Source organism: Necator americanus, chromosome IV (genome assembly GCF_031761385.1).
Source record: "Necator americanus strain Aroian chromosome IV, whole genome shotgun sequence".
Classification (NCBI taxonomy): domain Eukaryota; kingdom Metazoa; phylum Nematoda; class Chromadorea; order Rhabditida; family Ancylostomatidae; genus Necator; species Necator americanus.
Window position 1 is genome coordinate 22,820,218 of NC_087374.1, and position 25,460 is coordinate 22,845,677.

At 40.6% G+C, this 25,460-nt stretch overlaps 1 protein-coding gene across 3 annotated transcripts; it reads right to left on the minus strand.

The window, feature by feature from the left end:
• Positions 1–408: 408 nt before the first annotated feature.
• Positions 409–22,261, minus strand: RB195_002400 (uncharacterized protein; the record flags this gene model as incomplete). 3 transcript variants are annotated; one of them, XM_064199644.1, is made up of 39 exons in its annotated part: positions 409–606; positions 1,177–1,301; positions 1,375–1,467; positions 1,527–1,676; positions 3,721–3,826; positions 3,885–3,981; positions 4,052–4,172; positions 4,884–4,999; positions 5,135–5,313; positions 5,375–5,512; positions 5,598–5,657; positions 6,407–6,515; positions 6,614–6,693; positions 6,764–6,857; positions 7,949–8,046; positions 8,262–8,381; positions 8,446–8,559; positions 8,657–8,740; positions 8,816–8,887; positions 9,890–10,002; positions 10,494–10,587; positions 10,649–10,747; positions 11,210–11,334; positions 11,454–11,611; positions 11,666–11,769; positions 12,712–12,864; positions 13,027–13,169; positions 13,291–13,393; positions 14,923–15,008; positions 15,884–16,001; positions 16,062–16,170; positions 16,803–16,934; positions 17,000–17,165; positions 17,225–17,329; positions 18,584–18,704; positions 18,947–19,100; positions 19,280–19,373; positions 21,265–21,418; positions 22,229–22,261. In XM_064199644.1, 39 exons carry the CDS (start codon positions 22,259–22,261, stop codon positions 409–411), a joined length of 4,518 nt encoding a protein of 1,505 aa, XP_064055525.1. The 3 variants fall into 3 exon arrangements, with proteins under 3 accessions (XP_064055525.1, XP_064055526.1, XP_064055527.1); XM_064199645.1 differs by lacking the exons at positions 12,712–12,864; positions 13,027–13,169; positions 13,291–13,393; ... (9 more) ...; positions 21,265–21,418; positions 22,229–22,261 and having other exon boundaries at positions 11,666–11,766; XM_064199646.1 differs by lacking the exons at positions 409–606; positions 1,177–1,301; positions 1,375–1,467; ... (21 more) ...; positions 11,666–11,769; positions 22,229–22,261 and adding exons at positions 11,786–11,896; positions 15,362–15,440; positions 15,677–15,756; positions 21,987–22,022.
• Positions 22,262–25,460: the final 3,199 nt, after the last annotated feature.

The window sequence follows — 25,460 nt, forward strand, 5'->3', positions numbered from 1 at the left end:
TAAGGGGGTCTCAACGCGGAACCAATACCAATTTTTTGCTTTTTAGTAGTTTTCTGTCCTTCCTGGAAGCTACTGCTGTGTGATAATTTTGACACAATCATTATGATTAGCTGCCAATTCTAGAAACAAAGGAAAAATCAACAAAGTTCTCAGACTCGTCCCCGTTCTGGGTAAGAAGTTCTCAAATCGCAAGTTAAAAAAACTAAATATCAGAAATGTTGCGCGTTGTAGTGCTTTTTATTGACTGCTGTTCTGGAACCTGCCTTCACTTCTATCCTGGGAAGAAAAAAGCTCCGCATAACAACCATAAGAAATGTCTGATTCCAAACATTTTCATGAACCCAATAATTGTTGAAAAACAGAATAAGAGTGATTGCGAATTCTGTCAATGATTAGCTAGATTCTTCTTTACGGCACGCGCTCTGGTACCCAAACATTGCAGTGTTCCTTTGGTGAATATCTTGTTTCACGAGGACAGTTGAAAGCTGTTCTGAATGCTGGATAGTTCTGTAATGTACCGAATACTCGGTACATTGCCGGTGCATGAGGGTCAGTCATCAGCTGTTGGTAGAGCTTGTCATCCACACGTCTCTTTTCGCACCATACCTGCAAGAACACAACTAGTAATTTTTGGAAAAATATGAAACTGACCTCTAAGTTGGCAGTTTAATTCGACTCAGTATGCTCTCACAATAATTGAGGTTAGTTTAAGAGGTGAACTCCTCACGCTCATATTATGGGCAGGAAAAGGAATTTTCTGAGAATTTTCAATGTTTCAGGGCACCAGTTATCACAAGGAGATAACGTTCAGGATGAAAAACTTTGTGGATTTCATCACTCGCATGGATGTAAACAATTGCCTTATCGCATGTTTATTTCCACATTACCCGTTGATCCTATGGGTGTAAGGGAGTAAGAGATTAGGGGAATAACTAGTGCTCCCCGTATTTCTGAGTTCTCTTAGCGGTTCCTTCCAGACACAACGCTAAACTTTGTCGCCGACCAATCGGTATGATATTTTTTAACCATCAAATAATCATTAGTTTCTTTCTTCAAGTTGTCACGAGCTGCCCGTTCGCTTACCTGGGTTCTTCCGCTCGGCAACGAGTAAAAAACGAGTATCATATCATACAAAAAAACGAAAGTCGACAAAAATTCCGTAAGATTAGAATGTACCTGTGCGAAACTCAAAAAGAAGAGCTGGTCATGAGTGAACTGGCTGTACAGCCGGTCAGGAAGCAGTGGATCAGGCCCGTTGTGTGCGATATAGTTTCTGTAGGCGCGGAAGGCAGCGCGAATGCCTTAAAACGATACATGAACCGCGAACGCCCAGATTTCTAGGAATGTTCAAAATTTTTCCGCATTCTTGAGCACCTCCATTGTCTGCAATGTTTTCTCCCTGCGTTTGCCTTCCGTTCACACAATTTGGCGTAAAGACCTCACTAAGAGGACAGAATTGATCATATTCTGGAACACTCTCAATAATTAGAACTGATTATTCACGTAACAGATTCTACTCAACTCACCATTAATAACACATTGTGTCATCCAGTTGAAACCGGCCGCTGATTTCTCATCCATCCAACCAAAGCTACCCTGCTTCTGCGGAATAGACAATTCACCTTTGGGACCCCATTGAACTCCATGGTCATCGAATCCGTGGATCAATTCATGACCTATGAGAGGATGAGCTATTTCCTTTGCAAGCATTAAAAGTAGAGCAATCTACATGTAGTCGATTTTTCCACGGAAAAAAGGAAAAATCTCGAAGAAACCTTCCATAAGTAACAGCAAAATCGCTTAAGAAAAAAACTATGAATACTTTGAATAAGCAATAAGAATTTAAAAACACTTTTATTTTAAAATGAAACTGGTTTCATTAGAGTCTTGCTAGGAGGAGCGGAAAAAAGGGTTTTTTATGCGGGAACGATACAGTCCTTCACCCACAGTGAACCAACTTTCATCTTCATGTTTAGAATCGCAGCCACAGCGGAATCTCTTACCGACTGCGCTGCACTGCCGCCGCACATATAACACCTTCCTTACCGAGGTCCTTACCGATGGCATAGTGCCAAATATCTCCAACCAGGTATTCGCGATACACATTCGATTAACAAAGGGCAGAGAGAAGGAGTAGGTCGATGCTGACTTTTTCCAAACAGAATGGAGACTGCTTTCCCGCGTAACAAATTCGCGCATCTCTGACATTCACGCTTTGTTAATGGTCTTAATGAACGGCAACGTGTCATGAAATTGATCTCTTGTGTGTGTGAGATCTTCGCATAAATAGGGATAGAGGTGTATTTCAGGGAACAAAGGCGGAATCAGTAGGGTGGAATCGAACCTCCGATTGATCGTGCAGACAGTGGAACCTCCTTCCGACTGCGCTACACCCGTCCAGTCGCAAATATTTTGAGCAAAAGTGCGCTCGCCTCTATTGCTTTCAGTTCAGATGTGTTAAACTCGTGCTACATATTATATATGATATATTATATGATATATTATATTATTATTATTTCTGGTTCCGCAATTCTAGTTTCGTACATAGAACTCCAACAGTGACATCTGTTTAAATTGTGACTGAAACGGAAATAGGACTCATTTTTCAAGATCTGAATACGAAATCGAAGGGTACGGGTAAGGTGTAAAGTTCTGCTGCATTACTTGATTTGTTATAGAATTATAAAATTTCAAAAGAAGGACTTCACCTTTTCTGCGCATTTTTGACTTCACCTTTTCTGCTCATTTCGTCAAATTCATCGATTGCAAACAAGAGTGGAACGAAAATTTGGAGACGTCAGGGGAAAAGTTGCGGACTTATCTAGGGAAATTTTCCAGCTCATGGGCGGGTGTAGCGTAGTCGGTTAGAGGTCCACTGTAGCCGAAGGTCGAGGATTCGAAACCTCTCTGGTGCCAACCAAGCTCTTCATCCCGCTGGGATAGGTAAATTGACGCCAGACTTCTGCGGGAGTATAAAAACATTGACTTGATTATCGGCTGATCCCCACAAGTCATTGTATAGGCCAACACGCGTCCCGAAAACCTTAATGATTACGAATTGCAGTAAAACGTTGGCGCATTCCAAATGGAATGATACACCAGTGACTTTATCCTTTATCCTTTTAAATTCCCCAGTTTTCGAAAACAGCTCTACTCTTGCCCTGCCTTAAAGGCAGCATACCACGAATCTAAGGTGGGGTGGATTTCAGATGGAGTATAGGGGGTCGTAGATTATGGAGACGTGGGCAGTTCCGCCCATCTATCCCTGCATCACTGCAAGCATCAGCCCCCAGAATGCTGTTTTGTATGACGCCATCTATTGCAGCGCTCCACCCCTTGCGCCGCCTCCGGTCTGCGATTCGTCAAAAATCAGTTCGGACTGCCCTGATAGGCTGTAATATGCTGTACGTGTGCAAGGGTGGCGCGCTGCAATAGAAGGCATCGTACAAAACAGCATTCAGGGTCGGCTGCTTGCAGTGATTCAAGGAGAGATGAGCGGAACCACCTTGGTCTCCATAATCTACGACCCCCGGATACGGATACTCCACCTAAAGTCCGTACCATCCCAGAATCGTGGTATACTGCCTTTAACACAGTATTGATGGTTACAACTAACCAACAAAATTCAAGATAAAATGGATTCATTCTCTTTTTAATTTTTGTGCTTTTTTGAGTTGCACCAGTCAATACCCAGCACTTCCGATATAGCGACTTATGTACCTGCTACTACACCAATTCCACCGTATTTGACAGACGCCGGCCAATCAGGATGGAAATACGGTGGACGAAGAATTCCAGCAGGGAATGTGATCGAGTTCAATTCCGGCTGAAAAACCAAGTATTTTCTAACGAGATCTTATAACAGAGGATCATCTAGGACTCACTATGTACCAGGCATTAACAATGCCAGGAGGTAGAATGAAATCTTTTCGATCAGCTGCAGCTGCGGTAAGCTGCTTGTACTGTATATTTACATTGAACCTGTGAATTTTCAAAATGTAAGAATAATTTCACAAGAATATGAAGATGTAAAAAATTGTATTCAACATACAAGATAAGCTTCGTCCACATGTCATAGAAGTTTTCTTTAGATGGATCGAAGACTAAATTTTCGTAGTATTTATCCAGGTCAACGTTGCTCAGAATCCAATCGGGGAATGCTGTATTCCGTACTGAAAACGCAAGAAGAATGAGTTCGATGTGATTTTTTATGAGAAAGAAAAGTCTATAACATAAAGAAAGCGTTGGGGTTGAGTCCTAACGTTGTGTTCAACCACTGCGAGGATCCAAATTCAAATCCAGAATCAGAGGCAACAAGACCATTCAAGCTATGATTTCCGCCCCGATTACATCGTTTTTTTCTTTCTTTCTCAACGATAGAACACTTTACACCCGTACGAATAACGAAATACACGTTACCAGATTTCACTTTGTTAATTCCATGGAATGGATTGGAATAAAAGCTGCTTTTTTCAATAAATTTATGCCTGAGGTGCGTCTGAAGCGTTTACATTCCAGAATTTTTAGACGGTACCAAACTTCTCAGAGCGTAGCAAGAACAAGACAAACAAAGAGAGAGAAAAGAGAACATCATCCTCCGAAAATTTCTGAAATGAGAAGTGGATATTTAAATAGGGATTCAAGAAATTTGTCAGCGATTTTCTCATCATACCAAGTTTCTTTTATAGTTTAGAAATCATGCCAAATTTTTCTTTTGGGTAGCCGGTTGTTCGAAAATTTTTGTTCTGTCGTAACGAAATTTTATAATCCAAATATCCTCAAGTTCTGGAGATTCCTGCATCAAATCTTCAATACATGAGAATGGAAGGATTATATTATATAAAAGGTCTGTTCTTTTTTAGTTTTGAGAAAAGAAAACGAACCGATTCCTTCGCTTTTTTCGATTGCTTTCAGTTTTGTCTCTTTAGTCATCCAGTCCAGTTGGGTGACCATTCCTTGGAATGCATCTATCACATTGTGCATCACAGCATCAATACTTCTGAAATAATATTATTTTCTATTTCACTTGAAGAGTAATTAACTAGTGCTTCAGTTCTTGGCACTTCGACATCTTTTAAAGCAAATTCCTGTGTTTTTTGAAATGAATTTTCAAAAAAAAAACGAAGGTCCCTACTCTCTAATGATCTCTCTGGATCGTTCGTTGGGATACAGATAATCGATGAAAACTCGTCCATTCGCATACATCATTAGTTCGTTAGCCACCTTCACGCAATTCGATTCGACATCCTTAGGAGTTTCAGCTTTCGAGAAACGAATGCTGGGTCTTCTCCTTCCAAGCACAAATGATTCTTCCTGTGCATATTGAAAAGAAATTCATGTCTCAGGTTTCGTGCAAGGGAAAAGTGCAGCTAACCGGCATTTTTGACATGATTTCAGCATAAGACGGCAAGTATTGAGCATTTGAGAGCAGTAGACGCATGAATAGGTAATTCACTAGCTTCTCCTTGTCGAAACGCGCATAATCACGGCTCATCTTCTCGTACTGCTCCGTCTGAATTTCCATATTTCAGTTAAAAAAGCACGAAAGTATAATACATACAAAAGTTCCAATATACTATGCACACGAAAATATTTACCTCCATAACGGAAACTTTGAAGTTTTTATCTTGAACTTTTGCTTGAGCAACGTTGGGCACCTGGAATGGGAATATGGCCATATTAAACGACGATCATATGCTTCGGAACCGTTTCTAATAGCCTAACACTGAAACACAACAATACCATTACGGTTTCCTCAAGAACGCGATTTCTCTGATAGGAAAAGAGGTAATCAAGGGGTAATTACATTCAATACCCTTAGAATCATCACTACAATTATTACACCTGTTCATATAATTATGTTTAGACCTCTAAAGCCTTCAGTTCCTCAGAATCCACATTGAATCAAAGTAGAAGTAACTGTTAAGTAAAAATTGTGCGGTAGGAGGGATGCGGGGACGAAGCTGACAGTTCCAAAGTGAAAATGCAATTCTTTAAAGGTATCACCCCACGAATCTGAGGTGGCACGGATTTCAGGCGGAGTATTCTTATACGGGACAGTAGATTATGGAGAGGGGGGGTGATTCAGTCCATTTCTTCCCAATTGCTGTAAAAAACGGCGGCGCCGCACAAAGCTGGCGCGCTCCAGTCGAACTCCTTGTAGAAAATAGTGCGCCAGAACGCCCGAAGCCGTATCTTCCGGACCATTTTTTACGGAAATTAGGAAGAAATGGACGAGATCACCCCGCTCTCCTTAATCTACTATCCCGTATACGAATACTCCTCCTGAAATCCGTACCACATCAGATTCGTTGAGTGATGCCTTTAATCAACGTGGAATTGGGCTGAGTAGTTAGGAATTGGTGAGAAATGTAGCTTAACTTTATCGCAATAAAAAAAGTTAGACCTTTCTCATGTAGGCATTCCAATCAACGAAATTGTATTTTTGTTGGAGGTCGCTAATGCTCATCTTGTTCCAGGACCGTGCGAAGGTTCGTCGTGTGACATCATCGGTACTAAAACACTTTTAAGACATTTCTATGTACTCAATATTCGTTACTAGATTTTTTTTGGACTGTACTAATCTGGGTATAATAATCCAACATCCGCTTACCTGTAGTCATTCGCTATCATCTGCTCAAATTCCACCAATCCTCTTACTTTATCCTTGAGAAATATATCGGGCAATTGATTCTAGAAATACGCTCTGTCAACATTGCTCAAAATCATACATTTAATACGGTGATAGGATTTGAGTAGAAACCTGAACTAGAACGAACGCTTGAATGACGCTGGTGGCAGTTTCCACATAGTTCTCCTTGACTGTTTTGAAAGCATCCGGATGGTAGAATGTTTTGCTGCAAATGATGAGACGACTGATTGATACTGAAGGAAAATTTTGGAGAACGAGTGTTTTCTGTAATATGACGCCAACTATCACCTCTCACTCTGCAAATTTGTTACCTTGGGGCAAAACGGTTGCTTAAAGGCTGTACTGGTGCTGAGTAGAGAACACGGCCGATACCACCCCAGATTAGTGGGGTGATGCCTTTAACGTCGCGCCTTGAAGGATAGCAAGTCGCGAGCGGGACAGCGTTCCGCAACGCTACTCCGTGCTTTCGCGCACTTCTCGCTCCCCCCTTTGTGCCTACAAAAGACGCGCCTATGGTGCAACTTCTTTCGTAGTCTGTCGCCAGACGGAGCGGACAGCGCGCTATCGTATCCATGCGTAGATCCAACTACGTGCTACGAGGCCACATGCTGAAGCACGGATCCATTACGGTCGAGTCACTTTCAAGTCCAGGGGGCAAGGAGATATTGGACCTAAGGGTACCCTACCCATAGAAGCGAAAGTGATATAATTTGGTGTGATGGCTCTAGTGGTGAGAATGAAATTTCTGCGACCATTACGACCATGAAATAGTTCTAATCATGACAACTACACTAAAGAGGGATGGAAAACTATGGGAAAAAGAAAAAAATCTGCGAGGCTCGATATTATCGATTACACCCCTGGATCGGCGGGACATGTGCGTCTTCCTGAGAAGATAACGTGTCATATGCTCGGCGGCTAACGTAATTCACAGAACGACCATTACCTCAAAAAGATCGCTCGGCGTTTTGAGCTATCAGACAAGCAAGCGATTCCAGTGATAACATTAGGATTTATTATAGGGGAATAATGACCGTTCTGGGTACCATTTTCAGAAACTTGGGAAATTTAGCTTTAGTGATGTTGTGATCTTATACGATTCATCTCTAATGCTTCAAAGCACATAATTCTTGTAGTTGAAGGAGATTTTCGCATTTTCGTCGCGATACTTGCAAACTGTGCCTCGAAATCCCATCTACTTGAAAGAAGTCTTCCACATTGGAACTTTTCTCGGCGCTTCTTTTAATTAAATTGTATTTGGCTAAAGTTTTTTCTTTCAAATTAATTAGATCCTACCTCATGTAGGCGGTATTTTGATCCAAGAACATCATGTATCCCTTTTCTGGTTCCTGCCAATTAGTATCGACTAAGGGCGATACAAGCGTGTGAATGTTCTGTAAAATGCAAAAGAAAACATTCAGATAGGAAGACAGAAACTCAATGACCTCATTATTTTAAAATGATGGTGCCGTCTCGTGTCTCCCCTGCGTCATTGGTGTTCCAGTGAGTGGGTTTTTTTTTTCGTTTTCTCCTCTCCAGAGAAAAACTTTGCCGCCCTTTCGTTGCAAGAAATGTGCGGCCATCAACGTATCGACGAGAACTCTCTCACCTGATCGAAGGACAAGTAGCCAAGAGCGTTGCCGAGCTGTGTTTTATCCGGCAGGTTTTGCACTTCTCCGCCAAGTGCGTACGTGAAATCGGCACCAAGGAGTCGAGCAAGCGCCTCCACCTGGGATGGGTTTGGACTCGTACGTTATTGAAGCTCGTAGACCTCGTTCTAAGGAAGTTCTTACTCGCGGTTTAAGATAATTTGCATCTTCAAGAAGATGTTGGTTGAAATATTTGTCTGACGTTGCATTAACACATGCGTCGAAGAACGCTTTCTCCTTTGTCAACGCAGTAGATTCCTGTGAATTCGAATATTGATAGAACGAAGATTCAAATGTAGTTTTTTGCTTCCAGAGACTAAAAAGTCCAGAGAAAAGGAACCTTTCTGGGGATTACCTTGATTGTATTCTGGTATTTCGGATCTTTTAATTGGTCCGCCATAGTAACGAGATTTTTAGCATTGGCAGAGTGGAACGACACCTAAACTCAGAGCGGTTTTTTTTTTGACATTTTTCCGCCATTCGCGCTACGAACCAAAATAGAGGGATAACTGACCGGTTTGTCATATTTTCCACAAGCGTATTTGTAGAAATCGTCACATGGATCAGCTGAGGTGTTGACAGATTTCTTAATTAATCAATTTATTAATTTGTTTATGAATTTTGCGTGAGCCACTGTGATGGTTGAGTGAGTAGTTGTTAGACTACTGAAAAGGTTAGGACGAAAAAAGAGGAGTAAGTGCAGTGAAAGCAGGAGAGGCCAGAAAAGCTAGGAAATAATGAAAACTCACTGCCCACTGCCGTATGAAAATGCAAGAAAACTGATTATACTGGTTATTAGTAAATAGAGGAGTGGCCTGCATACGAAAATAAAACCTACGCACTACCACCGTTCTACTAGGATTTGAAAAAAAAAACGCAGTTGTAGAGTAGATCATCTCAATGTTCGTGAATAGTTTTTATTTCAGCATTATGGTGGCTTGCACCAGATTTTTTTCATTTTTTATACACATATTTTCAATTCTTTTTAATTCGTTCAGATGTTTTTCTTCTTGATCCCTCTTCTTTTCGTTTAGAATAGTAGTAGCAGTAGCAGTAATATGTGTGTTAGTGATTTATAATTGCAACACAACTGCGTTTTTTTTGTTTTTGCGGTATACAACGCCGAATGATGAATTCCAGACACATTCCACTATTCTTCAGCCCTAATTAAACCTGTTAACACGTTTGTCCAGTAGAAAATGGGGTAAGGATACTCGGAATCAATAATCGATATCGTTCGACTCAGCTGAAGTTCGACGATCGAAATAAAGGACGAAACCGGGTCAAACATAGCTCCTTCGCCAGATAGAAACGCCAATTGTCGTATCAGACATTTTTCCTTGCATTCTGGTATGTTGAAACTACAGATATTTATGTTTTTCTACTATTTACTTTATGTATACATCGTCAACAGCCGCTTCTCCGACAGAAACGGACAGATGTTCCATAAAAATAAAGGATTTCGCTGCTACTAGGGTACACATTCAAGTGGGGGAAAAGGTAAAGTCTCCAGCTCAAATATTATTCCCAGATCAGGATCGATAATTGGAATTTTCTAAATCACTAACTAGGACGTAATCCTTCATACCTCGAAGAAATCGATTGCCAGCTTATACGCATTGTACTTCTCTTTTTCAGTCGGCGTGACACTGTAGTGCTTCGGTATGTTCAACTCCGGCTTGACAGCGGGGATACCATGTGCTGAAATTGACTTATCCATCAAATTATCGTATTCTCATGTATATGCCATGTCTCTAGCTTTACAGACTGCAAAAAAGTCTAATAAGGTTATTTTATCAGTTCTTTATCCCTTTACTTTCTCTGCTGAGAAAGATGACAGAAATGTTTGTTTATATAAATTTTTACTACTATTTCAAAGAGATGTAATTTCTCGTTCCTATACCTAATTTTTGATTAATTTAAATCAAATCTGAGGAAAAATCTCACTTTGCTCTGGTTCTAAATATATGTCTCATACTATTAGGTTCGCCTTTGTGGCAATCCTTTTTTTTGAAATTTACCTTCGAATGCCACTAAAAAATCTAGGAAGCACACCTTCGCATATGAATACTTATAATATAAAAATACGCATATAAGAAGACAGAAAAATAAAAATAACATATACCGGAGAGGTAGGATTTCAAAAGAACTTTCATAAACTTATCACGATTACAATTTTTAGCAAAACTTACTTATATCGTGTTCTGAAACCCAAACATTGCATCGTTTCTCCGGAGCGTATGTCGAAGAAGGACAATTGAATGCATCTTTGAAGGCAGGGAAGTTCTGTTATTAAACGGTATAAGCGTTCCATTACTAACAAATCAAGTACTTGTATCCTGAAAACCTGCAATGTTCCTAGAACACGGTACGGAGCCGGTGAATGTGGATCAGTCAGAAGTCTGTTTAATTGGACTTGAGTGGGTGCAGGTTTGCGACACCATAGCTAAATATTTTGATGCATAAACAAATGGTTGGTGAATAATGCACAGTCATTCATAATACTCGAGAAAATTGAAGATTGTAAGGAAAGAGAAAAAAGCTTCTGTAGTCCAACCAAAGTGGGTAGGGCATAACCGCCGCTCTACTACGACTGCATGGATTTGTTTTCTTGAGGAACGTATTCTCAACTAGAGATCTATGAAGATAATGAGCCCTAGGTCGTGTTTGCCTTAAATCCGAGGATACATACATACATTGGCTTGGGTACCGTATTTGTCGTCCGATTGGGATTTATTGGTACCGCTATTGTTACCTTAGTCTTTTTGTAACTGCTGGACGCTTCTACGGTGACCTGATGAATTAGGCGTCATTATTTGCAATTCTACGAGGGTGTAAGAAGGGTTTTGTTGTTTTGTTTTACACCATTGTTTTACACTCTACGCATAGTATGAAATATTCGTCGTACCCTGGCAAAACTTAAGAAGAAGAGTTGGTCATGTGTAAATCCATGGAACAGATCATCTGGTAGGCGTGGATCCGGCCCCTTGAGATTTATGCTGTTGCGATACGCACGGAATGCAGCGCGTATACCTAAATATAACAAAAAATGTTGTGAGTGCACAATTTGGTCAGTTTTGGGAAAAATCTTGTCGATTAGTGCCTGCATTGAGTATTACTAGCTACACATATGCTATGCGGAAAATCCTCGCCTCCATTGTCCGCGATGTTCTCTCCCTGAGTTAAAATTCCATTCACACAGCCTGCTTTTCCGTATTTGGATATGTCAAGCGGGCAAAAATCGTTGTACTCATCCACTACACATTTAGCCATCTTGCCGAATCCCGCCATTGACTGATTGTCCATCCAACTGAAAAAACGAACATTAGTGCATGTGGACAGCGAAATCCGGATCTGAACATACCCGCTTAGGGCACCCATACCGTCCCACTGAACTCCTCGGTCATCAAATCCGTGCGACAATTCATGACATGAAAAAAGTTGATTCAGCTTTATTTTGAGCATAAGCTGTAAAAATGGAATACTAACCAAGAATTAGTCCTAACGCTCCGTAATTCATCGATCTCGGCCATGATGGATCGAAAAATGGTTGGTGCAGTATTCCACCAGGTATTGTGATCGAGTTAAGGTTAAACTGCAAATAAGCGTGGTGCTCTTATTTTCTTTCGATGCACTCAGATAAAGATTTAGTCTTAGTGTCACGATGAATGCAACATGTGTAGCTATGTATATACTCCTCTAGTGGGTAACAGTCTTGAGCAAAGTAAATATTTCTGCAAGTTCATTCTAACCACAAAGTATTGCTCTTAAAAATACGGAAATAAAAAAATATAACTTACTGAGTAGTTATTAGTTTAAAACGCTTTGCGAAATGTATGCAATAGATTAGTTTGTTTTTGTTTGCTGAAATGTTTTGTTTAGTTGAGTGCTGCGAACGGAACTCCATGACGACCGCTAAGCGGGATCGGGCGATGCGAAGCAGAGCGCGGAGGAGCATCTGTCCGAGGCTTTAAGTTCGTGAGTTGCTGAGGAGACGTGACGGTCGATTGGACGAGCAAAAACGGCAATGACTATGGATTGGGTGACTCAAACAATATGTTGCATTCCTGGTAAATACATAATAGATCCATAAATTGCGACACCATGCAACTTTCGTCTTGCTTTGAGGGGAATTTCTTGGAAACGGGAACGCTGATAAGCCGCGCTTGTTGCTTGTTTTGAACATCTACTTCACAGTTATCTATGTCATCAAAGCAGAATCAATCAGACAGTTACATTTCGGTATTTTCTCCTAGTATTTCGGAGTAACATAGCACTTATCTTCACTTAAACTTCTGTATCACCACTTGTACTCTTTTTTTACGCTTACGTACTTAGTAAAAGGAAAGAAAGCTTATGTATTTAGGAAACGGAAAGAAAGTCATAGAGATGAAAACTCTTGAACGATACCTGATACCATGCATTGATTGTCGATGCAGATCCGCTGAATTGAGCCCGATCAACTGGATCCAGTAAAATGTCCACTCCTTTAGTCCCCTCGAATATTTTAATCTTCATAATCATGGGTAGGTATTGGTCTCCATCCATATTAATGTTTAAATCCTAAAAAAATACAATTTAAAAGACGGATAAGAATAGAAAATCTGCTCAGATGATCAAGAACTGGATTGGAATTCATTTCTAGGGCTTGGTAGGAGTTAAGCAATTTTGGATGAAGCTTTTTAGATTTTGCATCGAGTTAGGGATAGAAGGAGACGTAAGCACCTTGTAGTAGTTGTTTAGCTTTTCATCGTCTGTGACCCAATCCGGAAAAGCAATATTTTTCACGAGGTTGTCGATTTTGCTGTAAGCAGCCTGTTTTGATGCCGGTGACATCCAATTCAATTGGTCGATCATTGATCGGAATCCTATGGTGCGTCAGTTTTATAACTTTCATTTTCAAGGCGAACAAACTTGTGAGAAATTTCCAGTAAAAGGAGAGGAAGTGGATGAGGAGTGAGGAACAAGCAACCCAGCACATGCACTCACCGACTAGAACACCACTCGCCATATCCCCTACTTCTTTCCGTACTAGGTCCCGCGACTCTTGTGTTGGATAAGCCTTGTCAACGTAGGCTCTAGTACCGGCATGCTGTAAAACAAAAATTCAGACGGGACGATCTGTGACGAGCCGCTCGAACTTAGAAAAAAGTAAAATAAAACGAAAAACGAAATAAGAAAAAGAAAATATATAGGAATAGAAAATATGCATATAGGGAAAGAAAAATGAATTTGCTGACGGCTCTGCACGTGTGGAGTGAATACAGGAGAACATTGGCCAATGGAAGATAGAGACGCTGGACCTTGTTCCACATAGTATAATTAATTACTTACAAATACAACAACTGATGGAGTAAGGAGTCTGTTTTAAGCCATCTGTTGCACTGGGAAACGTGTTTAGCCCCATCCTCCTTTCCATCCTTAGGGGAATTTTGCTCCAGTTAAAACTGCTATGTTTATTATCTGCAGTAAATTTTACGTGAGAGCCAGACACATTCACAAATATGAGTGTGCAGTTCTCAGAAGCCTGAATTTCTTTGATGTTTGAAAATCCCCGTTTTTAGGCAAAGACTTGTGAAAACTGCGTACCTCTCCTGACACTATTTGCTGAATAATTTCACAAAAAGAAATTTGAACATTTACGATAGGATCACTGAAATGTGAACTTCGCAACAGAAGATACAGTCGCTATTTGAAATTGGCGTACATAAAGCGCACATGCTTTTATTTTCTGGCCACATAAATCTCCTCGGTGTAGACAGCGCCCCTTTCTACATCGAGAAACTCTGGAATTTTGATGACAATCAACTGTTCACTGATTCTGCCCTTATCACTACCTCTTATCTACGTTCACATTCACATTTCGTTAGAAATTACGGTAGTTTTAAGTTCGGCGACCAATCAACATGTACAGTAACAATGGGATTTTGAGCAGACTTCAGGATGAAATGCTCCAGCAGAACATGAACACTGTGACCACGCATCGAAAATCCCTACAAATACGGGATTTCCAAACAATTCTTCTGTTAGAGTGAAAGGAAATTTTGGAGCGTTATTTGAAGTTTGGGACACTATTTACAGGCATTATTGTATGTTCGGAATTTTCACTGAAACCTATGATTTAAGCGAGAGAAGCGGGGTTTTTGTGCATTCCTTTCTTGTTTGCAGAGTTCCTCTCATCATTCAGTGAATTCTTTAATGTCGTACACTTCTTCCAAATTTTTTTAGAGCGCTTTTTGCTCTTTTTTAAGGTTTTCATACTTCATTCAATGTCTCCTCGCGTCACACCAAGCTCACGAACTGTTTCGGCGAATTTAACACCTCGATAAAAGCAGAAAAAAAACAGATAGTTTCAAAAGTGCTCTATTTTGTTCACTCGGGATTCCATTTTAGTAAAATCAAATTTAGAAAACCAGGATTCGTGTTCGAAAAGCAAGGTCATGAATCGTTCCTTAACTCATCGTTTTCGCATTCTCATGCTGATATAGCCTTTCTTTCTACTAACTTAGCCGAACAAGAACGCTTTTCGTAGGCTCTTAGCCGAAGATTTGCGGATTTACTAGGTTTTCACACCACACACTTTTTTTTTTTAGTTTTCGAGAGTAAAAAAAGAGCCCTCACCGAGAAAAAGGAATATGCTTCTTCGACGCAACTTCTTTCCGCCTCACCTCTGTCTGCAAATTGCCTGCGTTCAAATCCTTTTGAGTCTGAAAAACTGTGGATATTAGGAAATAACCTGGATCAAAAGATATAATATTACGTGTAGTATTTGAGCCATTTGCGGCAACTTTTGTGTATCGGAAGCAAAACGCTCATGCTTGTTTGAATGAGGAGAAGGCGCATAAGATTAAGTAAGAAGATGGAAATGTCTCTCAGTTGACGCGGATATGTTGCAGCCAATCGAGCAGACAACAGACGGAGTGTTACCGTGAATTATTTCTAAAATGTCTATAAAGTAAGTGTATTGGGGGTGAAAACCATGCAACGAGGCTTTTTCGCAAATGTTTGTTTGGAGTGCAAAGTTTCTAACACTTCTTATTGTTTTCTTAACAACATTTACCTTGCCATATGGGAAGCTGACGAGGTTTTCGGCTGAGTGGAAGCTGAGCTAGGAGTCGGTTTTCGTTAGTTTTCCCCGCCTAAATGACGATTTTTTAAATGCTTTCCCCGTCAAAAAGAATGCCTAAACGTCCATTTAGCTTGCAGTCAATAAATTGAACAAATGCCTAAGCGCAATTTCTTGAAAAAAAATCTTTTTAGTGCATATCTAATGCAATTTCATTTGCATACTTTTATTTAAAAATAACCATAACACTACATTTGTTTTTCTTCTAATTTTTTTTATCTTGTCCTCTCTAAAATTTTGTAAACTTACTAGCTCCCAAGGCAAGAAGTCTGAGTATATGTGCACCAGTTGGAAATAAATGTAGTTGACGAGAGTTCGTGCACTGACAACTGCAAGAATAAAGTTAGCGCTATCAAATCGAGGAAAAACGTGAGGAGGAGAGCAAATATTTCCTTCTCTTGGATGCTTCATAATGCGAAGGAAAAGGATCGGGCTGAAATGATTCTGAAATCGTACATGAAGGATCCTTGAGTGCATTGAGGAGCTTCCTTAAAATTGCCGGTTGTGATACGATGTAATTAAATTCACTTGTGCTATGTATGTACTGAATTGCAAGTCGTGACACTTCACATGCCTGAAAAGAGTCCAAGGAGTAAGCGAGAGATCAAAATGAAATTTTTCGAGAATTCATCACCTTAGCTGTATACATAAACCAATGGATTTCTGGATATTCCTTATACAGTTCATTCATTGTCATTGGATTAAATGTACTTTCGTATTCGCGATCAGATTCCTCGTCAGGTCTGCAATTTGCAAATTTGTTCATTCTCAAGACGGACATTCAAATTATTTGAGCATTCGAACTGCTGAATAGGTCTCAAAGAGGTTCTCGCCGCGAATTTTCAATCATCGAAGTTTCAGAGCATTGTGTATCAGCATTATCAGCAAAGAATTATGTTTCAAACAATCTCTGCAGAGTTTTTCAGTAGCAGATCCAGAAATTTCAGGGAGCAAATTCTTTTTTTCTCAAATACTACGGATTACCGTAGAAATTTCCTCTTCGCACTCATTTTTATTGCTGTCAAGTTGTTTCCTCTGACGACTCTTGTGGTATTTTAGCAACAATATTTTTCACATAACTTTAAAAAGGTTCGAATCAGTTCGGGGAGGAGAATGTGAATGTAAGGGGTCAAATGAATTCGTTCTCTCACTTGGAGTGAAACAGATTGGATTTTAGCTAAGAAATGTTGATCGGTTTAGCAGTGGTTAGCGTCGTCTGGGTTATGCTCTTAGCGGTTATCAAAATTTTCGAAAATATTCGTCAGACCACAAGTTTTCTTGCGAAGAATGTAGAACTTATCGCCAGAAAACTAAGCGAAAATGGTGGGGAGCACGTGCTTATTAGTGAAAGTACTAAAAAAAATTGTGTATTTACTGGAATTCTAAGGCGAGCCGGTGGTCGAATCTGACAATGTCCTTTGCGTCCTCCAACAACTGCTTCTTATCGAGATCTATATTCTGAGTGCGTGCCAGTAATGTCATGAAATCCACAACTTCTTTGATAAATCTGAAAAACACGGAGTAGGTCACATGCTTCGTGAAACGTCGATGCTATGTTTTATCGCCGCGTACTGTCCCTCCACACTGTCCCACATCTTGGTATGGAACGATACTGGTAACATTGTGTGAGGTTCAGTGAAATATAGCAGGTAACCACGTTTTCCAAGAGGATCCTTCCAATTTGTGTCCACGTAAGGAGGCAGCAGAGTCCCAACGAAGTCAACAGAAGCAGGTTTTCCTAAGAATTAGTGCTCACTTAGGTGTCACATTTCTAAAATCACTTTCTTTTGTCCTCACCTAGTAAATACGCTAAGCCAATGTCGTTTGGAAATCCTTTGTCCTGTTCATTTTGATAGAGCATGTAAAATGGGAACTGTGTTTCCTTCTGGAACTTTTCCTCTCCTACAACGATAGTCATTAACTCCGCTCCTACTGTTAGGTTGTTTATTTATTTGCTCAAAACTTGGGTAGGTTTTAGTTGTAGCATGAAGTATAGATCCAGAGCGCATCATACAGAGATATCTACCAGCTTCTAGACTTATACACTCCTCAGCACACAATCCCCTGACGATGAGCGTGGTGCGCCTCAGCATCGTTCACTACCGATCACCAATCTTCAAAAAAATTCTCAATTTTCCATTTAATTGGCTTCATTGGGAGGGAGATATGTTAGGGAAGTAAGGGTTAGGGATATGTTAGGGAGGCTCCTAGTCGGAGACGAGGGAGGGTCCCGCCACCACTTCACTTTACGTTCCGAAAACGCGCTGCAACCAAAGCTTTGCAAATTTTAGCGATTGCGAGAAATATGTGGCAATGTAGTAGCGTTGCTGCCGTTTAACTTCATTATACGCAGGTGTACTAATCATGCGGATATGATAATAATATACTAAATAGGGTGGCCGTAGCGCAGTCGGTTAGAGGTCCGCTATGGGCACACAGTCGATGGTTCAAAACCGCTCTACTGCCAACCAAACTCTTATTCGAATGGAAACCCTCAGAGCAATTCGAAGCTTTAGTTATTCGATTAGTTCCGAATAATTTGAACATAAGCCATCTTTATAATTGGTAGGATAATGGTCCTTTTGAATAAACAATACGCAATACGAAAGAAAATATACGAAATATTTAGTATTTCTCTGTCGTGTATTTGATTGATTTGAAGAATTAGAAAATTTTGTCAGATTATTCGGGAAAAGAAATAGGTTTCAGAGAGTAAAGGAGGACCACAAAACATCATTTGAACCAATACGTACAATAAAATTCGACCAAAACTGAAAAAAACGACGAGAGAGGGTCCTTTCTGAGAGAAGAAAGGAAGTGTTCTTATTTTCCGGAGTCGATAAACTGGTACCAGACTTGTCTGGGAGGGTAAAAATACTGACTGGACTCATCGGCTGGCCCCCGCAAGTCATTGTATAGGCCAACACGCGTTCCAAAACCTCAACGATTACGAATTCCAGTAAAACGCATCGGCGCTTTCCCCCGCGTGGACTGATACGCCATTGACTTTGTACATTTACTTTTAGTACAATAAATAACAAAGAATCATGGAGTGAACTCCGAAAATTTTGTCACTTTGAGACGCACGAGAATGAGTCATATTTTCACATTTCGCAATATCAAATTTTGAAAAGTCGGGCAAATTCGAAAAATCACCTCTATGAAGACGACGTATTGCGTGCATAATAACAAATGCATCTTTCACCGTATCCGTCCATTTCATTCTTGCATCAACGCACTTGTTGTAGAAATATGCCATTTGTTGCACGGGTTTTGGCTGAAATTCTTTAGATTTATGCTGACAATGGCTAAGAACTAAAGACGTGTTTCCAAAAGCCTCAAAGAACAATGAACGTTCTCGCATTCTGTAAAGACTTTTCCTTTTTTCCTTACAAATGTAGTGAATTTAATTCTTTCCTAGTTTTGAACAAACGTAAACGATACGCAGTAGATTTCTATTGATTAATCGACCTTGGAAATGCCCAGTGATCATTAGGAGGTACAAAAACGTTAGCTTACCGCTTTCTCTATGTATTTCTTGTCCTTGATCTGTTCGAGCTTTGCGTTCAAACTTTCTTTGGCAGCCATTGCAAAAGCCGACTCGTAATTGAAGTTTCCGCACGAATACATATAGAAATCGTCACATGGATTAACCGAGGTGTTCAGCGAAGCACTGTAGAACGAATGAAATGAGCCGTGCGAGAATATGCGGCTGGATCCGGATGTACTCAGCCTAGCACCGCTTCTGCCGTGATCTACATTCTTTCTCTGCCAAAATCTTCTCTTCCTACTGCGCCACTCATCCGATTGAATACGTTAAACGTTTAGTGTGCTTGAGGAATGATCACTTACTAGATGTAGTCCACAACTTTTCTGTAACCGGAATGGTGTTGATGACCACCATGTATTACCTTCGGATGCGGAATATTCAGCTTGTTTGCTGATTCTGAAAAATTCTTTTCGTTTATTCTGTTATCATCTTAGTTCTACAGTATATTTAAAATAGTCCCAATTTTTCATGGAGATGTTTTTAGTTTCAATACATATTAGTGCTGTCAATAAGTGTTTGGAAAGTGATAATTCATAAATAGTCTGTTCTTCTGTGACAGCAAAGGTTCTCTTAGTCAAACAATTTTTGGATCGCTTGAAAAAGGAAGCTTTTAGGATATATTCTACCAACAGTCGAAGGCTAGAGACGCTCCGGCGTTTGTTAAGGAGAGAGGAATAATTTAGGCCGGACACGTGATTCCTTTCAACGACAACTGTTGGACAAGCGCCTCGACCGACCGGGTTTCGTGCGGTAAGACGTAGAACCAGAAGTCGTGAAAGTTCATACTTCCGCACGATGTCAAAAGAAGAATACGATGCTTTTTGTTGTCCTTGCAAAACGAGAAGCCAGAGAGGAGCTCTTGTGCGGGATAGAAAAAGATGGAAATGTTGGAAATGGAAAGGTGGAAATTTGAAAACGACTCCTTATTAAGATATTACCACATAGGCCTTGCACCGACACTTCTCACCACTGTTTCCACACTGGTGAAGCGTCCAATTGGTGGTGACAAGGGTGATCAACAAAGTGAGGGTCAGTGTATATAACCGCACTCACCATGGTGCACACTGCGGTCTCTTCAGTCAAATATGATCGCGCCACTTTGGTGTTTCCGGCTTTTGATGCGATACTGGGCAACAGTCTCCCGTTTTGTAAGCTTTCCCTTCATGCACAAACGCCTACCACTACTGGGCCACTTGCAACTGACTGAACTCGTGAACTGGTTATATTATTAGGGCAGCATTACAAAAAAAAACAGCTGCAGCTACGAGGAACATATTTAGCGGATAGGCGCTAAGCCCAGCTCTGCATTCAACTCTTTAGGAGTGTCCGACTCTCACCGAAAACCAGGTAATAACTAGAAACTTATTATCCTGGGTGCCCAGCTGCTCGAATCTCACAGCTGGGCATCTAGGACAATAAGTTTCGATTTTAGCTCGCCAAGAAAGACTACACCACGCACAGGATGCTTTAAGAGCAGGTTTTCTATTCAGATTAAAATGCTAGACGTTTTCCTGTTCTCAACTTTCTCTGATCCGAAATATGCCGACACGACTGTTGTTCAGGAAATCGGCGTTGGCATCCGTCAGTCCTACCTCTATTTCCTGTATATTTCCAGAAGACGCCGAACACATTGATAATAATCGCGTCTTCTCAGTCGATGTTTCGATGCCTCTCGAGCCCAACTAAACCGACCATTGCCTGTTCTTCTTAGAGGATAGAGACACTGACTGGATACATCTCGCAAGCTATTGAATATGTTGCAAAATAAATCAAGAAGTTCCAGGGAATTACGATGGCCAATCCTTATGCTTATATTCGTAATTTTAGCCCGCAAAATATACTCATTTAGTTCCAAGGCAACGGTATTGCGCCGGTCATTCGGAAGTGTAGATCTGGAATTATCTGCAGGGATGTGTTTATTTTCCCAACTAGCAGTTTCAGAACTAATTTTTGACAGTTTGGTAATTCAACCTTCAGTTTAACTTGGAGCTATCTCTAATCCTGAATTGGGATACTGCACAACTTTCACTGCGTGCTCTGGTTTTTTTCTACAGAATTTTCGGGAGATTTCCTATTATCCTAGGAAAACCTTTCACACAGAAACATCTTGTTGCCTTGCATGGTACCTATTCGCACATAGATCGTTTCCTGCTTAAAATGTATCTTATTTGATGGAGAAGAAAAATTATCAGCAAAAGTCACACATTTATAAGACAAATTGAGTTTGCATTTTATTTACTTTAAGAACAGAAACCAGAGAATACGCCTAAGAACATCGAAAGCACACCTTCCTTCACAGGGGGAACAATCGGCGGTCGGGGTGGTTGGGTTGGTTCCACTTCCACCGGTTTCACCTCCGCATTTTTATCATGGTTTAGAAGTTCCACGAGAGTGGCTATATTTATTCCTAATGAAGCCAACACTACCACGAACAGCACTACCTAAAAAATAAATGTTGCTCCGGCTTTCTCACCGAACCAGTTCATGACCTCAGCCGCTCCTTCTCTTAGTGATATCAACTGTTTTGCGGCCGCAGGCCCGAAGTATGTATTTTTATTTAATGATCAATGAATATCAACGGTTCAGCTAATTGTTGGTTTGAAAGAATTATAAATATAGAGATAATAAAAATTACAAGGTGGTATTTTCGAACATTACCAACTTTCATTTAGTAGCAAATAAACAAGTGCTTAATGAGACTAGACATATGTAGTCTTCCTAGGGCACCAATTTCTTTGCAGCGGTACCCAAAGAACGTCAAGAGAGCGTTAAAAAAGTAGAGCACAAATGATAAAAAATACCTAGTACTTATTTCCTATACGTTACGTATTGTTGAATCTACCTTTAACTTTTCGTTGAGATAACTAGCAATAAAAACAAGTTTTTGGTGGAGAGCGTATATGACATTGAAAGTCTCCTTACGGAGAAAAATTAAGAAAACAAACGTTTCTACTGAATAAAAGAAGGAACGAGCTGTCGTCATACGCGTGAGAAGAAAATTCAACTAACCCCAGCGGCGAGTTGAAAGTGTTCTAGCTTAACCATTCTTGTCGTATTTGGCGAAGCGCTGCCCTTGCTGCGACGTCCGCCTAATAGCGACAAGGAGACGAAGACAAGCACAAATCTTCATCAATCAGTTCACTTCGTTATATCAATCAGCTGTCATATGATGCCTAGATAAGTGTTGTCACTGAGGATTATTTCATTTAAAAAAAACCAGAAAACTGCGGTCTGGAATTCATTTCACTCACGTAAACACGGTCCTTATCGGTGCGATAACGCATGCTTTCAGGAGCTGTAAGCAAAATTGGGAGGACGACTTTGTAACATTCTGCTAGTTCTCTTCGGCAACGTTATCTACGAAAAAAAATCAAATATTGGAAAAATTTCTGGGAGCCAACATGTTTGCCCTCATCAATATAATTTTGCATTTTTGGAAGATTTAACGGCATTTTATCACGAAATTGTCAATATTGCAGTGTCTCCGCGAATAGATGGACAAAGGAATCTAGTTGACGAGCATGGGTAATAACGTCTCTTCCGGGTTATTAGGGAGAAATAGGAGTAATCACGCCAATAATCCATAAGAGACGTGTCCAATAGCCATGTTTGATTTTATCTTCCCAACGATGCAACTTATTACACGATAGAATTCGGGCAACTCTGTCCGCCATTCAGCTAATATAACTCAGATAACCAGCAGAAGCTCGCCCTCGTACAGCTGGCAACATGTTGCGAATCGCCTTCATTTTACTATCTGTAATAAGTTGCATCGTTGGGGAGACGCAATCACACAAAGCTATTCAGCACATTTTTTCTGGAACTTTAAAGGAACAGTTTTGAACGCGCTCATATTTTGAAGTGCACTTATATCCTTATCTGTTTGTGGGAAGAACTCTCGGACAGGAGATCAATTCTGTGACCCATCGCCGTTCATTAAGACCATTAAGAAAACGTCAATGTCAGGGATGCGCGTATTTGTTACACGGAAAACCTGGTTGAAGGTATTTGGGCGATATACCTCCGAATATGGACCTCGTATTAATTATGTTATACGTGAGGTGGTTACCCCACTGTAGTATGTCATGTCATCAATGAGGATGTGATTGGGACGTGTGACGCCAAATTATCAACGTCATAGCATTCTTATTCGTATGAGTTCAGGAAAACTAACCACTTTCTGATCGTGAGTACGCACTTTTAGGTTGATACAGGTAGAAACGACTCTTGGTACCTTCGGCTTAGGGTGCTGAAAGGTTGAACTGCCACAAAACAGGATTCCTGCTGACTGCCGTCTCAACAAAACGGTGTTTACGCCAACTGATACCTCATGAGTAGGGCTGCGACGGGTGCAGCCATTGGGGCTCGAGGAATTCAGTTAAAAAAAGGTGTATGACAGTCAGTCGTAAGGTTCCAATCTTGTTCACATCAGCCACTTGCTATTCTCCGACAATTTCTTTCTTTTTTACTGGTTTTTTTTTTGTTGCCGAAGGTAAATGAAACGTTTGCATTTAAATTTCAAGCTCACAGGCGAGTAACTGCTAGCAAAACATGCGACTTTATTTGACTTCTCACATGTCATCAGATGGGGTGGGAGGGGGGGGGGGGCGAAGTGTGCTTCGAAATTTTAGAAGTAGCGCCTTCAGAAACCGAAAAAACTGGAATACCATAAATAGCAGCTGGTAGTTGGAACCTGAAGAAGAAGGACCTATTCCTCATGGGAAAATGACGTGTTACTACCTTACTTCCTTGGATACATGAAAGTGAGGATCTGCATTCCGCAAGCATTAGGTAAGATAATACACGACTAAGAGTTCTTCAGAACCGAATGAAGTGGATCAAATAGAAAACCATCTTTCCATAGTTCATATATTTAATTTAAAAAAAAAAGTCAGAAAACAAAGAAGAACTAGGTTGCATCAACAGCCGGAGAATGCGCGCGAGGGAACAACTGAAAAACGAAGGAAACCGAATGGAATGTTAGAGTAAATGCAAAAAAAACAATCGAAAACAAAGTAGGATACAGGGAGTGAGAGCTGAAAAAGTTCGATTCATTGCTTAATTTAGGACGGAATGTGTCCGCGCCATGGAAGGAAAACACGCCGAACAGAAAATATTCACAAGTGACGTAAACTCGTACATCACTCTCTAAGAAAAAACTGATAGAATTTGGAAAAAAATTAAGAGGATCTTCTAAATTCTTACAAATGCCCAATTCAGCGTAACTTTTTCCGAAGTTGGAAAGCTTGGAAAGGCCGGAACTTTCGAAATTTCGGAATCGGAAGCCCCTATTGTTGCTATATTTACCAAACAACGATGATATGCGACAAATCGATTTGGGTTTCACAGAAACAGATATCAACGCGTATCAGCACTGTATTAATGAAGGTTCCAGTACACAGTATCCAGCACCGATTTCTGGATGCTACGGTGCCGGCACTTTCGCGCACACTGGTGACTCAATGTGGACCATCCGTCCCATGCTATCGCTTTAAAGGCATCACTCCACGAATCTGAGGTGGTACGGATTTCAGGTGGAGTATTTGTACACGGGATGGGAGACTATGGAGAGGGGGTGACTCCGTCCATCTCGTATACGAATACTCCACTTGGAATCTGCACCACCTCAGATTCGTGGGGTGATGCCTTTAAGGTCAATTAGGACTTTGGTCACGTATACGACGTACAGTTTCAGCATTTTTATTGTGCATAAGACGGTTTATTCCATTGCCCATTTCATCAGAATCATTATAGTGCCCGAAATATCACGTGTGATGGTGTGAGAAACACGGAACGCTCTCAATACTGATTGTTGCTGTGGAGTTGTCACAGACAGATTTTCTGATGGGTTTTTACATCGGGTAAGGAAAAGGAAAAGGATAGGCAGGAGGTATTTCACAAGAGCTGCAGCAGAAAAACAAGAACGACGACGGTCGAGTCAATTGTCGAGTTCCTCCAATGGGTGAAGCATCACTTCACCCACTGGAGCAACCATTCACTCCCCTACATAGAACTGCTACTACGAGTGTAAAAAGCTGATTTACTGTAAGAAGTCGATTATATTTCACCAGCAGTGGACCTTACGCGGTTTCTTTTGGCCAATTTCGTGGATGAGGAGCTCTGTTGTTGGGTCATAAGGGTTCCTCAGATGCTGGCGATGTCTTTTATTCCTAGATTATTTATTTATTGCAGACGTTTTTTCGCGTTTTGCTATGACGCTCGTGAACTACATCCGATGAGAGAAAAAACCGAACATCGGAAATCCATTAGATTCCTTCGAGAGCTGTTTTCATCTTCATGGTTTGGAATTTAGCTAGACAATCCATAATTAGCTAACCACTGATCGAAGTATTTCTAAGTTTTGGAACTGGAGGGGACCAATTGCACTTTCTTTGTTTCCATCAGTGCCAGGAACATCTGTTCTGTTGGCGTTCACTTTTACTGCACTAAACGCTGTCAATGAAAGTTGTTTTTGAAAAAAAA